Raw genomic sequence first — 24,717 nt, 5'->3', positions numbered from 1 at the left:
TGCAGAGTGTATAGAGACTGGGCACACGGGGAGACTGCAGAGTGTATAGAGACTGGGCACACGGGGAGACTGCAGTGTATAGAGACTGGGCACACGGGGAGACTGCAGTGTATAGAGACTGGGTGCAAACGGTATTGGCATTGGGTATATGAGAGGGATGGGCAAGGAAGGAAACTATCTTCAGCGATCCAGCCCTTCAGCGCATAGACATCTCCCTCTCCCCAGCTGACAGTATGTGATGCTCCCTCAGTATATGAACCAGAGCAGCAATGCCCTCCCCCACCCCCGATATCGGTAGGGGTAGCAAGCTGCTTCACGACAAGGGTAGACTGTGGCATCATGGAGGGCTGAGGGAGAGGCTGAGTCGTGAACGGGAGATGTTAAGAAGTCCTTGGGGGTGGGTGGGAGGGAAGAGTGAGGGAGACAGTGTGCGTGTGAGACAGGTGAGAGAAGGAAAGGGGGGGTACTAGAAGAGTGAGGGAGGAGGAAGGGGTGATGCATCAGATGCTGTGTGCATGGATTAACCCTGCCCAGGAAGCTGAGACAGGTACCAACCCCTCCTGACATAAATTGAAAGGAAACACCAAAGATGGACACCACCCTTACCCAACACCCCAGGCCCTGCCTTGGCTCATACATCGCCCCTGGCCAGAGAGCATTGGTGGCCATGGAATCCCTCAGGGTCAGCAAAGTGTTGTCCGCAGTCCCCGCAGGCCCTCTCTCCCCGCCAGGAGTGGAGGCGTTGGTGGCGGGCCAGGGCAGAAGGCCGCCCAAAGCAGCGGCCACACTCGGGGCAGGCGTGAGGCCGCAGGCCGGCGTGCGTGGCCCGGTGCTGGGCGAGCGTGGACGACTTGCCGAAGGCCCGGCCACAGTCAATGCAGCGGTGGGGCCGCAGTCCAGCGTGGGCCCGCCTGTGCTGCGCCAGGCTGGAGGCGTGGCGGAAGGGGCGTCCGCACTCAGGACAGGAGAACGGACGCTCACCGGTATGTGCCCGCTGGTGTGCCCGCAGAGCCGATGGCTGTCCGAAGCGGCGGCCGCAGACCGGGCAGGCGTGTGGTCTCTCACCTGTGTGGGCCCGCATATGGGCTCGGAGCACCGAGGTCTGTCCGAAGCAACGTCCGCACAGTGGGCAGGCGTGCGGCCGCTCCCCAGTGTGAGTCCGCTGGTGGCGGCGCAGGCTGGAACGCTCTCCAAAGGCCCGGCCGCACTGCGGGCAGGGATAGGGCCGCTCGCCTGTGTGGGTACGCTGATGTCGATGGAGATTCGAGCGCAGGTTGAACGCCTTGCCGCAGCCCCCGCAGGCGAATGGCTTCTCCCCGGAGTGCACCCGTAAGTGCTGCTTGAAGTTGGAGTACTTGGTGAAAGGGCGGCCGCATTCGGGACAGATGTAGGTCCGGCGGGCGGCGGGTGGTGAGGACGAGAGGGGCCTCTCACTGGGCCCCCTCCCTCCCCCCTCCTCCAGCGGGGGCCACTGGTTCAGGAGGGCAGATGGCTTGTTGTCAGCGTTAGGTGACTCCTCATCCTCCTCTGCTGCAGAGTCCTCCTGAGGGGGAGGAGAGGCAGAGGGAGAGGGGAAGAGAGTGAAGGGATGGGAATGTCTCCTCTCTCTCTCACACTCTCACTCCCTCCCCACCCTCTCACTCTCTCCACCCCTCCCATCTTCACACTTTATCACCCTCCTCCTTTTCTCTGTCTCACCTCCCATCATTTTCTGTCATCACCCCCCCCCGCCATTCTCCCTCCACCCACATTCCCTAAGAACTCCCACCTCAACCATTTGGAAGAGCAAAGGGAGTTAACACAGCCCCAGATGCCATCCCCAACCTCAGTTTCCCATCTCCCAGTCGCTCCTTCTGTACCAACCCAGAGAGACACGTCAGCTCTTCAATGAATCCTCAGCAATCTGAACACCCAGTGACTCCCTCCCCGGGAGCCCCTTCTCCAGCTCCCCCAACACACGCACACACAACGGTTCAAGAAGCAACACTTCTTGAGGGGACAGCAGAGGTGTTCGGTAAAAGTGGCCACAGGCTGGCCCTGAAGGAATTAACAGGGAACCCAGGTCAGAGGAGATAGGGGAACGTGAGCCAAACCCACGGGAGTATCTGGGGACAAAGGTCACCGAAGGGGATGAAGGGGGTGGGGGGACCATCTCCACAAGGATCTACTCACCAAATTGTCCACTGAGTCATCGCCACACGTCTCCATCTGGCAGTCTAGAGAGAGGAGAGAGTTGAGATTCGAGAGAGGCAGAGAGAGATACAGATCGATAGAGACGGGGGGGTAAAGAGAGAGAAACAAAGACAGACAGATGGGGATGGGGAGAAAGAAAGAGACAGGGACGGAGAGAGCGAGAAAGAAACAGGGAGACTGGATGAGAGAGAGACAGAGAGCGAGAGATGGAGATAGAAACAGAGAAAGAGACACACACAGAGAAAGGGAGAGGCAAAGGAAGAGACAAACAGAAGGGGGAGGGGGGTCAAGAGGGAAGGGGGAAGAGGGGGTGAAGGGGTAAGGGAAAGAGGGAGGAGGGGAGAGAGGTGTAAGGGGGAGAGAGGGGGAGGGGAAGGGGAGAGGGGGAAGGGAGAGGGGGAAGGGGGAGGGGGAAGAGGGAAGGAGGGAGGGGAGGGGGAGGGGGAAGAGGGGGGAAGGGGGAAGGGGAGGGGGAGAGGAGGGGAAGAGGGAGGGGTTGGGGAGAGATGGGGAGGAAGGCGAGGAAGGGGGAGGGATAGAAGGAGTGGGAGATGGAGGTGGAGGGGAAGGAAGGAGATGGGGAAGTGGAATGGAAGGCGGTGGAGGGGGAGTGTGGGGAGAGAGAGAGGGCAGTGTGGGTTGAAGAGGTGAAAAGGGAGAAAGAAAGCAGGAGACAGACAGAGAGGGAGACATGGGTGTCATGACAGAGATGAGAAAAGAGGAGGGAGGACAGAGATAGGCAGATAGAGGTCAAGAAAGTACACAGATTGAAATGGAAACAAGCTCATCAAAGACCTCCTACCACCCCCTGGACAGTCTCTTTTCCCCACTCTCCCATCGGGCAGAAGCTACACATCCCACCAGGCTAAAACAGCCAGCATAATAATAGATGCCCCCTAACCCCAGATATTCTCTCTTCTCCCCCTCCCATCAGGTAGGAAATACAAAAGCTTGAAAGTACATCTCACCAGATTCAAGGAGATTCTGCCCTGCTACTATCAGTCTATTGAACGACAGATAACCCAGAACGATAAGATGGATTCTTGGCCTCACAATCTACCTCGTCACGGTCCTTGCAGCTTATTGGCTGCTGCACAGTACTTTCTCTATAACTGTGCTCTGTTTTCCCTTCATACTGTCTCGATGTAACAGTGATAGTGAGTGTTTAACAGCACTTAATCAGCAGTGGCAGTGGGCCAATGAATGGCAAATGCAGTTTAATTTGGATCAGAGTGAGGGGTTGCGTTTCGGGAAGACAAACCAGGGTTGGACTTTCACAGTGAACAACAGGGACCCTGGGGAGCGTTATAGATCCGAGGAACCCAGGGGTATAGAAACACCTTCCAGATGCAGGTGTATTTTTATCAATCAGTTGAACTACACACGGTCATCTTTATTTACCTAATTATGTGACTTCTAAAACCAATTGGCTACTCCAGAGATGATTTGGTGTCATATTAAAGGGGAGCAGTGAATACTTCTGCAATCAATTATTTTGTGGTTTTATATTTGTAATTAATTTAGATCACTTTGTAGAGATCCATTTCTGCTTTGACACAAAAGAGTCTGTTTCCTGTTGACCAGTGTCAAAAAATCCAAATCAAATCGTGCAGCTAGTCAGAGGTTTTTCCCCAGGGCTGAAATGGCCAACACAAGAGGGCACAGTTTTAAGGTGCTTCGAAGTAGGTACAGAGGAGATGTGGTGAGTGTGTGGAATGGGCTGCCGGCGGCGGTGGAAAAGAGAGGGCCTTTTAAGAGACTCCTGGATGGCTGCATGGAGCTTAGGAAAATAGAGGGCTATGGGTAAAGCCTAGGTAGTTCTATGGTAAGGACATGTTCAGCACAGCTTTGTGGGCCAAAGGGCCTGTATTGTGCTGTATGGTTTTTTATGTTTCTAAATCAACTGTGATTCAATGTTGTAAAACAATAAAACATGAAAACCTCCAGGCGGGGGGTTGAATACTTTTTATAGGAACTGTACCTAATAATATATTTTTTAAATATATAAAGAGTGAAAGAGAGGCAAGAGTAGGTATTGGACTGCTGGAAAATAACACTGGAGAGCTAGAAATGTGGGGTAAAGAAATAGGTGATAGAAAACAGCAGCAGTATGCCAGAAATTCGAGAAAGTCAGGGGGCAGAAGTGAGTTTTATTACTAAGGAGAAGGTACTTGGCAAGATGAAAGGTCTGAAGGTAGATAAGTACCTGGACAAGACGGACTTCTGAAACAGGTAGCTGAAGAGATTGTGGAGGCATTAGTAATGATCCTTCAAGGATCATTAGATTCTGGAATGGTTCCAGAGGAATGGAAAATTGCATATGTCACTTCACTCTTTACGAAAAGAGGGAGTCAAAGGACAAGAAATTATAGGCCAGTCAGCCTGACTTCAGTGGTTAGGAAGATGTTGGAGATGAATGTTAAGAATGTAATTCTGGGGTACTTGGTGACACATGATAAAATAGGCCAAAGTCAGCATGGTTTGTCAAGGGGAAATTCTTTGAGGAAATATAAGGCAAGATAGACATGCTAGCGGCAGGAAACACGTTCCCGATGTTGGGGGAGTCCAGAACCAGAGGCCACAGTTTAAGAATAAGGGGTTGACAATTTAGAACGGAGTTGATGAAAAACATATTCACACAGAGGGTTGTGATTCTGTTGAATGCTCTGCAGTGGAGGCCAATTCTCTGGATTCTTTCAAAAAAGAGTTAGATAGAGCTCTTAAAGATAACGGAGTGAAGGTTTACAAGGATGTTGCCGGGACTTGAGAAACTCAGTGACAGAGAAAGGTTGAATAGGTTAGGACTTTATTCCCTGGAGCGTAGCAGAATGAGGGGAGATTTGATAGAGGTATATAAAATTATGATGGGTATAGATAGAGTGAATGCAAGCAGGCTTTTTACACTGAGGCAAGGGGAGAAAAAAAACAGAGGACATGGGTTAAGGGTGAGGGGGGAAAAGTTTAAAGGGAACATTGGGGGGGGCTTCTTCACACAGAGACTGGTGGGAGTGTGGAATGAGCTGCCAGACGAGGTGGTAAATGCGGGTTCTTTTTTAACATTTAAAAATAAATTGGACAGATACATGGATGAGAGGTGTATGGAGGGATATGGTCCGTGTGCAGGTCAGTGGGACTAGGCAGAAAATGGTTCGGCACAGCCAAGAAGGGCCAAAAGGCCTGTTTCTGTGCTGTAGTTTCTATGGTTCTATGAAGGGATATGGGGAGAAGGCAGGAAAAGGGTACTGATTGTGGATGATCAGCCATGATCACAGTGAATGGTGGTGCTGGCTCGAAGGGCTGAATGGCCTACTCCTGCATCTATTGTCTAGACAAAGGAGATTCAGTGGATATTGTGTACTTAGATTTTCAGAAGGCCTTTGACAAGGTGTGGCACATGAGGTTGCGTAGCAAGATGAGAGCCCATGGTTATTACAAGAAAGATACCAACATGGATAGACTGGCAGGAGACAAAGACAGGGAATAAAGGGGGCTGCCAGTGACAAGTGGTGTTCTGGTGTTCCACAGGAGTCTGTGTTGTGACCACTTCTTTTCACATTATATAATATGCATGACAGAATTTATGGTGTTGTAGCTAAGTTTGCAGATGATATGCAGATAAGTGGAACAGCAGCTCTGCCGAGGAACTTAGACAGATTAGGAGAATGGGCAAAGAACTGGCAGATGGAATACAGTGTCAGGAAACTTTTGGTCATGAACTTTGGTAGAAGGAATAAAAGTGTAGAGTATTTTCTTAGCGGGAAGCAAATTCTAAAATCAGAGGGAACTAGAATACAAAAGCAAGGATGTGATGCTGAGGCTTTATAAGGCATTGGTCAGACTTGGGGCACTGTGACAGTTTTGGACCCCTTATCTAATAAGAAAAGCATTGGAGAGGGTCCAGAGGAGGTTCACAAGAATGATCCCAGGAATAAAAGGGTTAATGTATGAGGCGTCTTTAATGGCTCGAGGTCCGAACTTGCTGGAGTTTAGAAGAATGAAGGGGAATCTCATTGAAACCTATCAAATATCGAAAGGCCTAGACAAGGAGAGATGTTTTGTATAGCGGGTGAGTCTAGGACCATCTCCACATCCCATCCTGTCTTCCCTCCCTTAACAAAACTACTCCCAATCCCCTTGCTTCCCCCACATTGACCCACACTCTCCCTCAGGACCCATCTCCCAATACCAACCTGCAAACACACCTCCCTCCCTTCTCACTTGCCCACCCAGACATCATCACCCCCTCACTCCCCACCCAGATATCACTCCCCCACTCCCCACCCAGACATCACCCCCTCACTCCCCACCCAGACTTCATCCTCACTCCCCACCCAGATATCACCCCCCCACTCCCCACCCAGACGTCATCCTCACTCTCCACCCAGACATCACCCTCACTCCCCACCCAAACTTCATCACCCCCTCACTCCCCACCCAGATATCACCCCCCCACTCCCCACCCAGACATCACCCCCTCACTCCCCACCCAGACATCACCCCCCCACTCCCCACCCAGACATCACCCCCTCACTCCCCACCCAGACTTCATCCCCCTCACTCCCCACCCAGACTTCACCCCCTCACTCCCCACTTCCCGCTGCCCCAACTCCAACATGCCTCTCTCCCTCCATCTTACTAACCCTACCCTCATCTAGACCACCCTCACTCTCACTAAACCACAGTGGTGCAGCTTCCGAGATCCTAGTTCAATTCCAACATCGTTCTGTAAGGTCTCTGTCAACCTCCCCACGGAACGTGTGGGTTTTCCAGAGTCCACAGATGTAACAGGTAGATTAACTGGTCATTGTAAATTGTCCTGTGATTAGGTTACGGATGATTGGGGTCATGGGGCTGCTGGGGTGGTGCAGCTCGAAGATATGGAAGGACCGACTACATGCTGTATCGCTAAAAAAAGGAAAACTAAAATCCTTCTCTCATTTCCCTCTCCACCAAACCCAACTCCTGCTCTTCTCCTTTCCTTCTATTTTCCCCAATTCCCTTCTTCATCACTCCCTCTTCCTCACTCTCCCCTCCTACTGACTTCATCATCCCCCTCAACCTCCCCTCTCTGTGGACCCAGGGTCCAATATCCCTTCCCCTTAGACTCTGCACTGCACCTCCCCTCCCTCTCTCCTTCCCCTGGATGAACCTCTCCTCACTCCCAAAGCCCCCTCCCTCCCTTTTGTAACCTCTCTGCTTCCCCTTATACTTCCCTGGACAAACCCACCCTCTATCCCAAAATCCCCTCCTCTCCCACATACTACACCTCTCCTCTCCTTCCTGTCCTCCCACTCTCCCTCTGCCAATTTCTCACCCCTCGCTCCTCCCCGCCTGCCTCCTGACACCTATGCACCCCCTGCACTAGTGCTTCCCCAGCCTTCCAGAATCTCATTATCCCCTCCCTCTTCTCCTCCATCCACCTCTCCTCATGACCGTCATCAACTCCCATCACCTACCTACCACCTCCCCATCCCTCACAGACCCTAATTCCCTCCAACTCTCTCCCCACAGACATCCTTCCCTATCGCCCGTACCTACCACCTCCCCATCCCTCACAGACCCTCATTCCCTCCAACCCTCTCCCCAGTCATCCTTCTCTATCGCCCGTACCTACCACCTCCCCATCCCTCAGACCCTCATTCCCTCCAACCCTCTCCCCAGTCATCCTTCCCTATCGCCCGTACCTACCACCTCCCCATCCCTCACAGACCCTCATTCCCTCCAACCCTCTCCCGACATCCTTCCCTATCGCCCGTACCTACCACCTCCCCATCCCTCAGACCCTCATTCCCTCCAACCCTCTCCCCAGACATCCTTCCCTGTCGCCCGTACCTACCACCTCCCCATCCCTCAGACCCTCATTCCCTCCAACCCTCTCCCCACAGACGTCCTTCCCTGTCGCCCGTACCTACCACCTCCCCATCCCTCACAGACCCTCACTCCCTCCAACCCTCTCCCCACAGACGTCCTTCCCTGTCGCCCGTACCTACCACCTCCCCATCCCTCACAGACCCTCATTCCCTCCAACCCTCTCCCCACTGACGTCCTTCCCTGTCGCCCGTACCTACCACCTCCCCATCCCACAGACCCTCATTCCCTCCAACCCTCTCCCCAGTCGTCCTTCCCTGTTGCCCGTACCTACCACCTCCCCATCCCTCTCAGACCCTCATTCCCTCCAACCCTCGCCCCAGACGTCCTTCCCTGTCGCCCGTACCTACCACCTCCCCATCCCTCACAGACCCTCCTCCCTCCAACCCCTCCCCACAGACGTCCTTCCCTGTCGCCCGTACCTACCACCTCCCCATCCCTCCAGACCCTCATTCCCTCCAACCCTCGCCCCAGACGTCCTTCCCTGTCGCCCGTACCTACCACCTCCCCATCCCTCACAGACCCTCATTCCCTCCAACCCTCGCCCCAGACGTCCTTCCCTGTCGCCCGTACCTACCACCTCCCCATCCCTCACAGACCCTCATTCCCTCCAACCCTCTCCCCAGACATCCTTCCCTGTCGCCCGTACCTACCACCTCCCCATCCCTCACAGACCCTCATTCCCTCCAACCCTCTCCCCAGACGTCCTTCCCTGTCGCCCGTACCTACCACCTCCCCATCCCTCACAGACCCTCATTCCCTCCAACCCTCGCCCCAGACGTCCTTCCCTGTCGCCCGTACCTACCACCTCCCCATCCCTCACAGACCCTCATTCCCTCCAACCCTCTCCCCAGACGTCCTTCCCTGTCGCCCGTACCTACCACCTCCCCATCCCTCACAGACCCTCATTCCCTCCAACCCTCTCCCCACTGACGTCCTTCCCTGTCGCCCGTACCTACCACCTCCCCATCCCTCACAGACCCTCATTCCCTCCAACCCTCTCCCCACTGACGTCCTTCCCTGTCGCCCGTACCTACCACCTCCCCATCCCTCACAGACCCTCATTCCCTCCAACCCTCTCCCCACTGACGTCCTTCCCTGTCGCCCGTACCTACCACCTCCCCATCCCTCACAGACCCTCATTCCCTCCAACCCTCGCCCCAGACGTCCTTCCCTGTCGCCCGTACCTACCACCTCCCCATCCCTCACAGACCCTCATTCCCTCCAACCCTCTCCCCACGACGTCCTTCCCTGTCGCCCGTACCTACCACCTCCCCATCCCTCACAGACCCTCATTCCCTCCAACCCTCTCCCCACTGACGTCCTTCCCTGTCGCCCGTACCTACCACCTCCCCATCCCTCACAGACCCTCATTCCCTCCAACCCTCTCCCCACTGACGTCCTTCCCTGTCGCCCGTACCTACCACCTCCCCATCCCTCACAGACCCTCATTCCCTCCAACCCTCTCCCCAGACATCCTTCCCTGTCGCCCGTACCTACCACCTCCCCATCCCTCACAGACCCTCATTCCCTCCAACCCTCTCCCCACTGACGTCCTTCCCTGTCGCCCGTACCTACCACCTCCCCATCCCTCACAGACCCTCATTCCCTCCAACCCTCTCCCCACTGACGTCCTTCCCTGTCGCCCGTACCTACCACCTCCCCATCCCTCACAGACCCTCATTCCCTCCAACCCTCTCCCCACAGACATCCTTCCCTGTCGCCCGTACCTACCACCTCCCCATCCCTCACAGACCCTCATTCCCTCCAACCCTCTCCCCAGACGTCCTTCCCTGTCGCCCGTACCTACCACCTCCCCATCCCTCACAGACCCTCATTCCCTCCAACCCTCTCCCCACAGACATCCTTCCCTGTCGCCCGTACCTACCACCTCCCCATCCCTCACAGACCCTCATTCCCTCCAACCCTCTCCCCAGACGTCCTTCCCTGTCGCCCGTACCTACCACCTCCCCATCCCTCACAGACCCTCATTCCCTCCAACCCTCTCCCCACAGACGTCCTTCCCTGTCGCCCGTACCTACCACCTCCCCATCCCTCACAGACCCTCATTCCCTCCAACCCTCGCCCCAGACGTCCTTCCCTGTCGCCCGTACCTACCACCTCCCCATCCCTCACAGACCCTCATTCCCTCCAACCCTCGCCCCAGACGTCCTTCCCTGTCGCCCGTACCTACCACCTCCCCATCCCTCACAGACCCTCATTCCCTCCAACCCTTGCCCCAGACGTCCTTCCCTGTCGCCCGTACCTACCACCTCCCCATCCCTCACAGACCCTCATTCCCTCCAACCCTCGCCCCAGATGTCCTTCCCTGTCGCCCGTACCTACCACCTCCCCATCCCTCACAGACCCTCATTCCCTCCAACCCTCTCCCCACTGACGTCCTTCCCTGTCGCCCGTACCTACCACCTCCCCATCCCTCACAGACCCTCATTCCCTCCAACCCTCTCCCCACTGACGTCCTTCCCTGTCGCCCGTACCTACCACCTCCCCATCCCTCACAGACCCTCATTCCCTCCAACCCTCTCCCCACTGACGTCCTTCCCTGTCGCCCGTACCTACCACCTCCCCATCCCTCACAGACCCTCATTCCCTCCAACCCTCGCCCCACTGACGTCCTTCCCTGTCGCCCGTACCTACCACCTCCCCATCCCTCAGACCCTCATTCCCTCCAACCCTCTCCCCACAGACATCCTTCCGTCGCCCGTACCTACCACCTCCCCATCCCTCACAGACCCTCATTCCCTCCAACCCTCTCCCCAGACATCCTTCCCTGTCGCCCGTACCTACCACCTCCCCATCCCTCACAGACCCTCATTCCCTCCAACCCTCTCCCCACTGACGTCCTTCCCTGTCGCCCGTACCTACCACCTCCCCATCCCACAGACCCTCATTCCCTCCAACCCTCGCACCAGACATCCTTCCCTGTCGCCCGTACCTACCACCTCCCCATCCCTCACAGACCCTCATTCCCTCCAACCCTCTCCCCAGTCGTCCTTCCCTGTCGCCCGTACCTACCACCTCCCCATCCCTCTCAGACCCTCATTCCCTCCAACCCTCTCCCCACAGACATCCTTCCCTGTCGCCCGTACCTACCACCTCCCCATCCCTCACAGACCCTCATTCCCTCCAACCCTCTCCCCACTGACGTCCTTCCCTGTCGCCGGTACCTACCACCTCCCCATCCCTCACAGACCCTCATTCCCTCCAACCCTCTCCCCACTGACGTCCTTCCCTGTCGCCCGTACCTACCACCTCCCCATCCCTCACAGACCCTCATTCCCTCCAACCCTCTCCCCACTGACGTCCTTCCCTGTCGCCCGTACCTACCACCTCCCCATCCCTCACAGACCCTCATTCCCTCCAACCCTCTCCCCACAGACATCCTTCCCTGTCGCCCGTACCTACCACCTCCCCATCCCTCACAGACCCTCATTCCCTCCAACCCTCTCCCCAGACATCCTTCCCTGTCGCCCGTACCTACCACCTCCCCATCCCTCACAGACCCTCATTCCCTCCAACCCTCTCCCCACTGACGTCCTTCCCTGTCGCCCGTACCTACCACCTCCCCATCCCTCACAGACCCTCATTCCCTCCAACCCTCGCCCCAGACATCCTTCCCTGTCGCCCGTACCTACCACCTCCCCATCCCTCACAGACCCTCATTCCCTCCAACCCTCGCCCCAGACGTCCTTCCCTGTCGCCCGTACCTACCACCTCCCCATCCCTCACAGACCCTCATTCCCTCCAACCCTCTCCCCAGACGTCCTTCCCTGTCGCCCGTACCTACCACCTCCCCATCCCACAGACCCTCATTCCCTCCAACCCTCTCCCCAGACGTCCTTCCCTGTCGCCCGTACCTACCACCTCCCCATCCCTCACAGACCCTCATTCCCTCCAACCCTCTCCCCACTGACGTCCTTCCCTGTCGCCCGTACCTACCACCTCCCCATCCCTCACAGACCCTCATTCCCTCCAACCCTCGCCCCAGACATCCTTCCCTGTCGCCCGTACCTACCACCTCCCCATCCCTCACAGACCCTCATTCCCTCCAACCCTCGCCCCAGACGTCCTTCCCTGTCGCCCGTACCTACCACCTCCCCATCCCTCACAGACCCTCATTCCCTCCAACCCTCGCCCCAGACGTCCTTCCCTGTCGCCCGTACCTACCACCTCCCCATCCCTCAGACCCTCATTCCCTCCAACCCTCTCCCCACAGACATCCTTCCCTGTCGCCCGTACCTACCACCTCCCCATCCCTCACAGACCCTCATTCCCTCCAACCCTCTCCCCACTGACGTCCTTCCCTGTCGCCCGTACCTACCACCTCCCCATCCCTCTCAGACCCTCATTCCCTCCAACCCTCTCCCCAGACGTCCTTCCCTGTCGCCCGTACCTACCACCTCCCCATCCCTCACAGACCCTCATTCCCTCCAACCCTCTCCCCACTGACGTCCTTCCCTGTCGCCCGTACCTACCACCTCCCCATCCCTCAGACCCTCATTCCCTCCAACCCTCTCCCCACTGACGTCCTTCCCTGTCGCCCGTACCTACCACCTCCCCATCCCTCTCAGACCCTCATTCCCTCCAACCCTCTCCCCAGACGTCCTTCCCTGTCGCCCGTACCTACCACCTCCCCATCCCTCACAGACCCTCATTCCCTCCAACCCTCTCCCCACTGACGTCCTTCCCTGTCGCCCGTACCTACCACCTCCCCATCCCTCTCAGACCCTCATTCCCTCCAACCCTCTCCCCACTGACGTCCTTCCCTGTCGCCCGTACCTACCACCTCCCCATCCCTCACAGACCCTCATTCCCTCCAACCCTCTCCCCAGTCGTCCTTCCCTGTCGCCCGTACCTACCACCTCCCCATCCCTCACAGACCCTCATTCCCTCCAACCCTCTCCCCAGACATCCTTCCCTGTCGCCCGTACCTACCACCTCCCCATCCCTCTCAGACCCTCATTCCCTCCAATCCTCTCCCCAGACATCCTTCCCTGTCGCCCGTACCTACCACCTCCCCATCCCTCAGACCCTCATTCCCTCCAACCCTCTCCCCAGACATCCTTCCCTGTCGCCCGTACCTACCACCTCCCCATCCCTCTCAGACCCTCATTCCCTCCAACCCTCTCCCCAGACGTCCTTCCCTGTCGCCCGTACCTACCACCTCCCCATCCCTCACTCCCTCCAACCCTCGCCCCAGACGTCCTTCCCTGTCGCCCGTACCTACCACCTCCCCATCCCTCACAGACCCTCATTCCCTCCAACCCTCTCCCCACTGACGTCCTTCCCTGTCGCCCGTACCTACCACCTCCCCATCCCTCACAGACCCTCATTCCCTCCAACCCTCGCCCCAGACGTCCTTCCCTGTCGCCCGTACCTACCACCTCCCCATCCCTCACAGACCCTCATTCCCTCCAACCCTCGCCCCAGACGTCCTTCCCTGTCGCCCGTACCTACCACCTCCCCATCCCTCACAGACCCTCATTCCCTCCAACCCTCTCCCCAGACATCCTTCCCTGTCGCCCGTACCTACCACCTCCCCATCCCTCACAGACCCTCATTCCCTCCAACCCTCGCCCCAGACATCCTTCCCTGTCGCCCGTACCTACCACCTCCCCATCCCTCTCAGACCCTCATTCCCTCCAACCCTCTCCCCAGTCGTCCTTCCCTGTCGCCCGTACCTACCACCTCCCCATCCCTCACTGACCCTCATTCCCTCCAACCCTCGCCCCAGACGTCCTTCCCTGTCGCCCGTACCTACCACCTCCCCATCCCTCTCAGACCCTCATTCCCTCCAACCCTCTCCCCACAGACATCCTTCCCCATCGCCCGTACCTACCACCTCCCCATCCCTCAGACCCTCATTCCCTCCAACCCTCTCCCCACTGACGTCCTTCCCTGTCGCCCGTACCTACCACCTCCCCATCCCTCACAGAACCTCATTCCCTCCAACCCTCGCCCCAGACGTCCTTCCCTGTCGCCCGTACCTACCACCTCCCCATCCCTCACAGACCCTCATTCCCTCCAACCCTCGCCCCAGACGTCCTTCCCTGTCGCCCGTACCTACCACCTCCCCATCCCTCAGACCCTCATTCCCTCCAACCCTCTCCCCACAGACATCCTTCCGTCGCCCGTACCTACCACCTCCCCATCCCTCACAGACCCTCATTCCCTCCAACCCTCTCCCCAGACATCCTTCCCTGTCGCCCGTACCTACCACCTCCCCATCCCTCACAGACCCTCATTCCCTCCAACCCTCTCCCCAGACATCCTTCCCTGTCGCCCGTACCTACCACCTCCCCATCCCTCACAGACCCTCATTCCCTCCAACCCTCTCCCCAGACATCCTTCCCTGTCGCCCGTACCTACCACCTCCCCATCCCTCACAGACCCTCATTCCCTCCAACCCTCTCCCCACTGACGTCCTTCCCTGTCGCCCGTACCTACCACCTCCCCATCCCACAGACCCTCATTCCCTCCAACCCTCTCCCCACTGACGTCCTTCCCTGTCGCCCGTACCTACCACCTCCCCATCCCTCACAGACCCTCATTCCCTCCAACCCTCTCCCCAGTCGTCCTTCCCTGTCGCCCGTACCTACCACCTCCCCATCCCTCAGACCCTCATTCCCTCCAACCCTCTCCCCAGTCGTCCTACCCTGTCGCCCGTACCTACCACCTCCCCATCCCTCACAGACCCTCATTCCCTCCAACCCTCTCCCCAGTCGTCCTTCCCTGTCGCCCGTACCTACCACCTCCCCATCCCTCACAGACCCTCATTCCCTCCAACCCTCGCCCCAGACGTCCTTCCCTGTCGCCCGTACCTACCACCTCCCCATCCCTCACAGACCCTCATTCCCTCCAACCCTCGCCCCAGACGTCCTTCCCTGTCGCCCGTACCTACCACCTCCCCATCCCTCTCAGACCCTCATTCCCTCCAACCCTCTCCCCAGTCGTCCTTCCCTGTCGCCCGTACCTACCACCTCCCCATCCCTCTCAGACCCTCATTCCCTCCAACCCTCTCCCCAGTCGTCCTTCCCTGTCGCCCGTACCTACCACCTCCCCATCCCTCACAGACCCTCATTCCCTCCAACGCTCGCCCCAGACGTCCTTCCCTGTCGCCCGTACCTACCACCTCCCCATCCCTCACAGACCCTCATTCCCTCCAACCCTCGCCCCAGACGTCCTTCCCTGTCGCCCGTACCTACCACCTCCCCATCCCTCTCAGACCCTCATTCCCTCCAACCCTCTCCCCAGTCGTCCTTCCCTGTCGCCCGTACCTACCACCTCCCCATCCCTCTCAGACCCTCATTCCCTCCAACCCTCTCCCCAGTCGTCCTTCCCTGTCGCCCGTACCTACCACCTCCCCATCCCTCACTGACCCTCATTCCCTCCAACCCTCGCCCCAGACGTCCTTCCCTGTCGCCCGTACCTACCACCTCCCCATCCCTCACAGACCCTCATTCTCTCCAACCCTCGCCCCAGACGTCCTTCCCTGTCGCCCGTACCTACCACCTCCCCATCCCTCACAGACCCTCATTCCCTCCAACCCTCGCCCCAGACGTCCTTCCCTGTCGCCCGTACCTACCACCTCCCCATCCCTCACAGACCCTCATTCCCTCCAACCCTCTCCCCAGACATCCTTCCCTGTCGCCCGTACCTACCACCTCCCCATCCCTCACAGACCCTCATTCCCTCCAACCCTCTCCCCAGACGTCCTTCCCTGTCGCCCGTACCTACCACCTCCCCATCCCTCATTCCCTCCAACCCTCTCCCCAGACGTCCTTCCCTGTCGCCCGTACCTACCACCTCCCCATCCCTCACAGACCCTCATTCCCTCCAACCCTCGCCCCAGACGTCCTTCCCTGTCGCCCGTACCTACCACCTCCCCATCCCTCAGACCCTCATTCCCTCCAACCCTCTCCCCAGACATCCTTCCGTCGCCCGTACCTACCACCTCCCCATCCCTCACAGACCCTCATTCCCTCCAACCCTCTCCCCAGACGTCCTTCCCTGTCGCCCGTACCTACCACCTCCCCATCCCACACAGACCCTCATTCCCTCCAACCCTCTCCCCACAGACATCCTTCCCCATCGCCCGTACCTACCACCTCCCCATCCCTCAGACCCTCATTCCCTCCAACCCTCTCCCCACTGACGTCCTTCCCTGTCGCCCGTACCTACCACCTCCCCATCCCTCACAGACCCTCATTCCCTCCAACCCTCTCCCCACTGACGTCCTTCCCTGTCGCCCGTACCTACCACCTCCCCATCCCTCACAGACCCTCATTCCCTCCAACCCTCTCCCCAGTCGTCCTTCCCTGTCGCCCGTACCTACCACCTCCCCATCCCTCAGACCCTCATTCCCTCCAACCCTCTCCCCAGTCGTCCTTCCCTGTCGCCCGTACCTACCACCTCCCCATCCCTCACAGACCCTCATTCCCTCCAACCCTCGCCCCAGACGTCCTTCCCTGTCGCCCGTACCTACCACCTCCCCATCCCACACAGACCCTCATTCCCTCCAACCCTCTCCCCACAGACATCCTTCCCCATCGCCCGTACCTACCACCTCCCCATCCCTCAGACCCTCATTCCCTCCAACCCTCTCCCCACTGACGTCCTTCCCTGTCGCCCGTACCTACCACCTCCCCATCCCTCACAGACCCTCATTCCCTCCAACCCTCTCCCCAGACATCCGTCCCTGTCGCCCGTACCTACCACCTCCCCATCCCTCACAGACCCTCATTCCCTCCAACCCTCTCCCCACTGACGTCCTTCCCTGTCGCCCGTACCTACCACCTCCCCATCCCTCACAGACCCTCATTCCCTCCAACCCTCTCCCCAGTCGTCCTTCCCTGTCGCCCGTACCTACCACCTCCCCATCCCTCAGACCCTCATTCCCTCCAACCCTCTCCCCAGTCGTCCTTCCCTGTCGCCCGTACCTACCACCTCCCCATCCCTCACAGACCCTCATTCCCTCCAACCCTCGCCCCAGACGTCCTTCCCTGTCGCCCGTACCTACCACCTCCCCATCCCACACAGACCCTCATTCCCTCCAACCCTCTCCCCACAGACATCCTTCCCCATCGCCCGTACCTACCACCTCCCCATCCCTCAGACCCTCATTCCCTCCAACCCTCTCCCCACTGACGTCCTTCCCTGTCGCCCGTACCTACCACCTCCCCATCCCTCACAGACCCTCATTCCCTCCAACCCTCTCCCCACTGACGTCCTTCCCTGTCGCCCGTACCTACCACCTCCCCATCCCTCACAGACCCTCATTCCCTCCAACCCTCTCCCCAGTCGTCCTTCCCTGTCGCCCGTACCTACCACCTCCCCATCCCTCAGACCCTCATTCCCTCCAACCCTCTCCCCAGTCGTCCTTCCCTGTCGCCCGTACCTACCACCTCCCCATCCCTCACAGACCCTCATTCCCTCCAACCCTCGCCCCAGACGTCCTTCCCTGTCGCCCGTACCTACCACCTCCCCATCCCACACAGACCCTCATTCCCTCCAACCCTCTCCCCAGACATCCTTCCCCATCGCCCGTACCTACCACCTCCCCATCCCTCAGACCCTCATTCCCTCCAACCCTCTCCCCAGTCGTCCTTCCCTGTCGCCCGTACCTACCACCTCCCCATCCCTCACAGACCCTCATTCCCTCCAACCCTCGCCCCAGACGTCCTTCCCTGTCGCCCGTACCTACCACCTCCCCATCCCACACAGACCCTCATTCCCTCCAACCCTCTCCCCACAGACATCCTTCCCCATCGCCCGTACCTACCACCTCCCCATCCCTCAGACCCTCATTCCCTCCAACCCTCTCCCCAGTCGTCCTTCCCTGTCGCCCGTACCTACCACCTCCCCATCCCTCACAGACCCTCATTCCCTCCAACCCTCGCCCCAGACGTCCTTCCCTGTCGCCCGTACCTACCACCTCCCCATCCCACACAGACCCTCATTCCCTCCAACCCTCTCCCCACAGACATCCTTCCCCATCGCCCGTACCTACCACCTCCCCATCCCTCAGACCCTCATTCCCTCCAACCCTCTCCCCACTGACGTCCTTCCCTGTCGCCCGTACCTACCACCTCCCCATCCCTCACAGACCCTCATTCCCTCCAACCCTCTCCCCACTGACGTCCTTCCCCATCGCCCGTACCTACCACCTCCCCATCCCTCACAGACCCTCATTCCCTCCAACCCTCGCCCCAGACCTCCTTCCCCCTCGCCCGTACCTACCACCTCCCCATCCCTCAGACCCTCATTCCCTCCAACCCTCTCCCCAGTCGTCCTTCCCTGTCGCCCGTACCTACCACCTCCCCATCCCTCACAGACCCTCATTCCCTCCAACCCTCGCCCCAGACGTCCTTCCCTGTCGCCCGTACCTACCACCTCCCCATCCCACACAGACCCTCATTCCCTCCAACCCTCGCCCCAGACGTCCTTCCCTGTCGCCCGTACCTACCACCTCCCCATCCCTCACAGACCCTCATTCCCTCCAACCCTCGCCCCAGACGTCCTTCCCTGTCGCCCGTACCTACCACCTCCCCATCCCTCACAGACCCTCATTCCCTCCAACCCTCTCCCCAGACATCCTTCCCTGTCGCCCGTACCTACCACCTCCCCATCCCTCACAGACCCTCATTCCCTCCAACCCTTGCCCCAGACGTCCTTCCCTGTCGCCCGTACCTACCACCTCCCCATCCCTCTCAGACCCTCATTCCCTCCAACCCTCGCCCCAGACGTCCTTCCCTGTCGCCCGTACCTACCACCTCCCCATCCCTCATTCCCTCCAACCCTCTCCCCAGACGTCCTTCCCTGTCGCCCGTACCTACCACCTCCCCATCCCTCACAGACCCTCATTCCCTCCAACCCTCGCCCCAGACGTCCTTCCCTGTCGCCCGTACCTACCACCTCCCCATCCCACACAGACCCTCATTCCCTCCAACCCTCGCCCCAGACGTCCTTCCCTGTCGCCCGTACCTACCACCTCCCCATCCCTCACAGACCCTCATTCCCTCCAACCCTCGCCCCAGACGTCCTTCCCTGTCGCCCGTACCTACCACCTCCCCATCCCACACAGACCCTCATTCCCTCCAACCCTCGCCCCAGACGTCCTTCCCCGTCGCCCGTACCTACCACCTCCCCATCCCACACAGACCCTCATTCCCTCCAACCCTCTCCCCACTGACGTCCTTCCCCATCGCCCGTACCTACCACCTCCCCATCCCTCACAGACCCTCATTCATCCCTCCCTCCCTGATCTCCGCCGGACCGACCTCCGCCCGCCGCTCGCGGCATCTCCGCCTCACAGTCACCAGGTGTGTGCGCAGGCGCGGAGCGAGGCATTGTGGGAGGGAGAAGGGGCAGAGAGACAGAGGGTGGGAGAGAGGGGCGAGAGGGGAGGGGAGAAGCAGAGGGAAGGGAGAAAAGGAGGGGAAAAGAATGGGAGGGGAAAGAGAGCAGTTAAGAGAGAGAGGGAGGGGAGAAAGAAAGTGGATGACAGAGCGGGAGGAGAGAAAGGGGAGGAGAGGGAGGGGAGAAAGAGTGGATGAGGGAGGGGAGGGTGAGAGAGGTAAGGAAAGAGGGGGAAGAGTGAGGGGGAGAGAATGAGATTTGGGGAGAGAGCGTGAGGCAGGGTAGAGAGGGGGAGGGGAGAGAGAAAGAGAGGGTTGGGAGAGAGGCTAGAGATAGAGAGAGGAGATGGGGAGTTAGATAAGTGAGGGGTCGAGGAGAAAGACAGTGCGGGTGGAATGAGAAGGGAGAGAGAGAGGGAGGGTGGGGGGAAGAAAAGGGAAGGGAAAGGGGAGAGAGAGAAACCAAAGGCAAGAGAGGGAGTGGAGAAAGAGGGAAGGGTGAGAATGGAAGAGAGAGTGAGTGAGGGAGGGGAAAGGGGGGAGAAAGGGAGACGAGGAGGATGGACAGACGGGGAGATGTGAGGGAGTCGAATGAGATAGGGGAGGGGAGAGTGAAGTGGAGAGATAGACGGGGGGATAGGACAGAGATGGGGGAGTTGGGTGGGAGAATGGGGAGGGGGAGAGAGATGGGGGAGTTGGGTGGGAGAATGGGGAGGGGGAGAGAGATGGAGGAGTTGGGTGGGAGAATGGGGAGGGGGAGAGAGATGGGGGAGGAATACAGGGTAGATAGGAGGGAAACAGGGAATTGCCATGGAGCCAGGAGAGATGGGAGGGAGACTATTGAGAGTGGATGGGGGCAGGGAGGCGGGGGTGAGACAGGAGAGAGGGGAGGGAGACGGGGGTGTAAATTTGGTGCTGTACGTTTTTACAGTTGTATGCTTGTGCACGCTAGTCTGGAGGAACACTTTTATTTGGTGGTGTACATACGGTTGTATGGAAGTTGTACGTACTGTGTTGTATGCCCTGGTCCAGAGGACAAGTGTCTTATTTGATGGTGTAGGTGTGTACGGTTGTATGGGAGTTGTCTGCACTGTGTTGTGCACCCTGGTCTGGAGGAACACTGTTTTAATTTGACTGTGTACGGTTGTATGGGAGTTGTATGTACTGTGTTGTGCACCCTGTTCTCAGGCACAATATTTTATTTCATGGTGTACATGTGTACAGTTGTATGTACTGTGTTGTGCACCCTGATCCGCAGGAACCTTATTTTATTTGGTGTACATGTGTATGGTTGTGTGACTATAAACCTGCTCTTGATATTTCATACCGGTGGATTTGAGCAGAGATCTGTGGGGCTACTGGTAGATTGTCTTTGTGCAGCATAGCCTGGTATGGACGCACCAATGCCATTGAACAGAAAATCCTACAAAACAGTTGTGGATGTGACCGACCCAATCACGGGTAATATCGCCACTGGGCACAATCTACACCGAGCGCTCTCACAGGAAAGCAGCATCCATCATCAACAACCCCCACCACCCAGACTAACTGCTGCCATCAGGAAGAAGGGACAGGAGCTCCAGGACCCACACTGCCATGTCATGTTCTCAATATTTATTATTATTGTTTTGTACTTGCACAGTTCGTTGCCTTTTGCACACTGGTTGTTTGTTCTGTTGGGTGGAAATGAATCTCACAGTTGCATATGGTGACGTAATAAATTTACTGTGAGAAATAAGTAGATAAATAGTCGATTACTCTGTATTTACATGGGAGACGGGCACAGAGTCTATAGAAGTGAGGCAAAGCAGCATCAACTGCATGGCCCCTGTACAGATTAGAGGTTTTTGCACTTTGAGGCAAATCAGGGTGGAGAGGTCCTAAGGTCCCAATAATGTGTTCCCTTAGCTCCTACTGGAGGCAAGTGCAGAAATTGCCGGGGCCCTAGCAGAGATATTTAAATCTTCCTTAGTGACAGGTGAGGTACCAGAGGACTGGAGGACAGCCAATGTTGCTCTGCTGTTGAAAAATGGCTCTAAACACAAACCAGGAAATTATAGGCCAGTGAGTCTGACAATAGTTGTGAGAAAGTTCTTGGAAAGGGACCAGATATTTAAGCATTTGGATAGACATGGACTGATTAAGGATAGTCAGCATGGTTTTGTGTGTGGTATGTCTGTCTAACCAATCTTTTTTGAGGAAGTTACCAGGAATGTGGATGAAGGCAAGACAGTGGATGTTGTCTACATGGACTAAAATCCATTTGACAAGGTCCCACATGGGAGGTTGGTCAAGAAGGTTCAGTCGCTCGGTATTCAAGGTGAGGTAGCAAATTAGATTAGACATTGACTTTGTGGAAGAAACCAGTAAGTTGTAGATAGTTGCTTCTCTTACTGGAGGCCTGTGACTAGTGGACTGCCACAGGGATTGGTACTGGGTATGTGTTGTTTGTTATCTGTATCAACAATAGGGATAATGTGAACTGGATCAGAAAACGTGTGGATGACACCAAGATTGTGGGTGTAGTGCGTACTGAGGAAGGCTATTGTGGCTTGCAGAGGGATCTGGATCAGCTGGAATTTAATGCAGACAAGTGTGAGGTGTTGTACTTCAGTAGGACCAAACCAGGATAGTTCCTACACTGAAAACAGCAGAACAAAGGGATCTGGGAACACAGGTCCATCATTCATTGAAAGTGGTGGGGCGGCACAAGTAGATAGGGGCATCAAGCTCTTGACGGATTGGCCTTCATAAATCAAAGCTTTGAGTACAGGATACAGGAGATGGGGTGTTATGTGAAGTTGTCTAAGACGTTGGTGAGGCCTAATTTGGAGCATTGTGTTCAGTTTTGGTGACCTACCTACAGGAAAGATACGGTTGAAAGAATGCAGAGAAAATTTACAGGGATGTTGCCGGGTCTGGAGGAATTGAGTTATAAGGAAGATTGAATAGGTTAGGACTTTATTTGATAGAGGTATACAAAATTATGAAGGGTATAGACAGGATAAATGCAAGCAGGCTTTTTCCACCGAGGTTGGATGAGACTACAACTAGAAGTCATGAGTTAAAAGGTGAAATGTTTAAGTGGAACATGAGGAGAAATGTCATCATTCACGAGGGGGGTGGGAATGTGGAACAAGCTGCCAGCACGTGATGCATGAGACCAATTTCAATGTTTCAGGAGTCTGTACAGTTGGTGTATGGAGGGCCACGTTCTGATCCAAGTACAGTTTAACTCGTTTTGGCATGGACGAGATGGGACAAAGGGCCTGGTTCTGTGTTGTACTTTTCTAGGACTATTAAGCAGCCTTGTGCAGCATCTTGTCAAGGGCCTTCTGAAAATCCAAGTACACATAATCTACAACTCTCCTGCCTATTCTGCTGGTAATTTCCTCAAAGAATTCCAACACATTTGTCGGGTGAGATCTCCCCTTCAGGAAACCCATGTAAACCACATTTAGGAATGAGATCAACTTCACTCACTATGTATATTTACAAGTCCTAGGGAGATGAGTTTCTGCAGATGCTGGAGATAGATGTATATTCTGGCTTCTGCACCCCCCCCCCACCCCTTCCTTTCTAGTCCTGATGAAGGATCATGGCCCCAAAACATTGACTGTATTCCTCTCCACAGATGCTGCCCGACTCACTGAGTTCCTCCAGCTCTGTATGTTGCTTGGATTCAGAATCTCTGCCATGGAGGCTCCCAACCCTAGCTGTGAAAGAGGGTTAGGCATAGGGCTAGTGAAAACCCAGTACAGTACTTCAGGAATGCCAAAGTCCTCATCCCTGGGAGGGAAAGGATCTTTAGATGATGTATGAATTTGTGTGATGAAAGCAGACCAATCCCTGTGACCCAGGACAGAGGACTCCAACGAGCTGCTGTCAAGAGGCCTATGCTCCAGTAGGGCTGATGAGCTCAAGAAAATATGTATTAGAAAGATATTGGAAATTATAAATCCATTTACCAATCCTCACTGGCACAGGGGCTCCAATACACAGGACCACTCAGCCTTCTCCATCGAGAATATCTTCCTAACCATTACTATCAATGGGGAGGAGGTACAGTAGCTTGAAGACACACAGTTTCTTCCTGTCCACCATCGGAACTGCACACAATCTCCAGATGCAGCTAGACCGGAGTTTTATAAAGCTGCAACCCCACCACCACTACTTTATCATTTCCAGTCACCGTCTGTATAGACACGCCTGGGCCTACTGTCACTTTATGGACATACAATCTCTGTAGATTGTGTTTTTTAAATCTTGAACTCAAGAACTCGGAGTCTGAGGAACAGAAAATGGAAACGGTAAGTGGAAGTGATGCATTTTGGAACGTCACTCCAGTGTAGGACAATGCACGATGGGGCACAATAGAACAGAGGAACCTAGCAGCATAGATCAAAGTGGAGTCACAAGTCGATAGGGTAGTGAAGGTGTTTGGCACGTTGGCTTTCAATCAGTTAGGGCACTGAGTACAGGAGTTGGGATGTTATGTTGCAGTTGTACAAGACGTTGGTGAGACCTGGCCGCCCTGCTGTAGGAGAGAGTGCAGAGATTTAGTCACCTTTCTAATCCATGTTGCAGCTATATAGGACTCTGGCCAGACCCCACTACAGGAAAAGGGTGCAGAGGAGATTTACAAGGAGGTTGCCTGGACTGGGAAGCATGCCTTATGAGAATAGGTTGGGTGAACTCGGCCTTTTTTGCTTGGAGCGACGGAGGATAAGAGGTGACCTGATAGAGGTGTATAAGATAATGAGAGGCATTGATCCCCCAGGGCTGAAATGGCTAGCATGAGAGGGCAGTTTTAAGGTGCTTGGAAGTAGGTACAGAAGAGATATCAGGGGTAAGTTTTTTTATGCAGAGTGGTGAGTGCGTGGAATGGAAGTGGATACGATAGGGTCTATTGAGAGACTCCTGGACAGATACATGGAGCTTAGAAAAATAGAGGGCTATGGGTAACCCTAGGTAATTTGTAAGATAAGGACATGTTCAGCACAGGTTTGTGGGCCAAAGAGCCTGTATTGTGTTGCAGGTTTTCTATGTTTCGATATACCCAGCCATGCCTTTTAAATGTTGTTAATGTACTTGCCTCAACACTTCCTCCAGGAGCTCATTTCAGAGATGGACCATCCTCTGGGTGAAATATTCTGACTGAATTTCTCTTAAACCCTGACCCTTCTGGTTCTTGATTACCCAACTGTAATAAGAAGGGTTGAAAGTTGAAAGTCACTTCTGTGCTGGTCGTCGACTGGTCCGTTAAAGGTTACAGCAG

General features: G+C 56.3%; 1 protein-coding gene across 1 annotated transcript; it reads right to left on the bottom strand.

Moving 5' to 3' along the window:
• LOC134339058 (zinc finger protein 239-like) lies at window positions 1-19,384 on the bottom strand. Its single transcript, XM_063035337.1, has 3 exons — window positions 19,362-19,384; window positions 2,173-2,216; window positions 1-1,543 (listed from the first exon to the last, which is right to left on the bottom strand). Exons 1-3 carry the CDS (start codon window positions 19,381-19,383, stop codon window positions 632-634), a joined length of 978 nt encoding a protein of 325 aa, XP_062891407.1. The 5' UTR covers window position 19,384; the 3' UTR covers window positions 1-631.
• Window positions 19,385-24,717: the final 5,333 nt, after the last annotated feature.

This window comes from Mobula hypostoma, chromosome 28, assembly GCF_963921235.1.
Source record: "Mobula hypostoma chromosome 28, sMobHyp1.1, whole genome shotgun sequence".
Lineage (NCBI taxonomy): Eukaryota > Metazoa > Chordata > Chondrichthyes > Myliobatiformes > Myliobatidae > Mobula > Mobula hypostoma.
Note: the sequence above shows the minus strand (reverse complement) of the source record. Positions and strands in the feature narration are given on the sequence as shown.

Excerpts from the sequence above, each read along its gene's own strand:
- LOC134339058 (XM_063035337.1), bottom strand. The coding sequence starts at position 19,383 with ATGCCGCGAGCGGCGGGCGGAG. Across the intron at positions 2,217-19,361 it reads GCCGCGAGCGGCGGGCGGAG|ACTGCCAGATGGAGACGTGT; the intron begins GTCGGTCCGGCG and ends TCCTCTCTCTAG. Across the intron at positions 1,544-2,172 it reads ATGACTCAGTGGACAATTTG|GAGGACTCTGCAGCAGAGGA; the intron begins GTGAGTAGATCC and ends CCTCCCCCTCAG.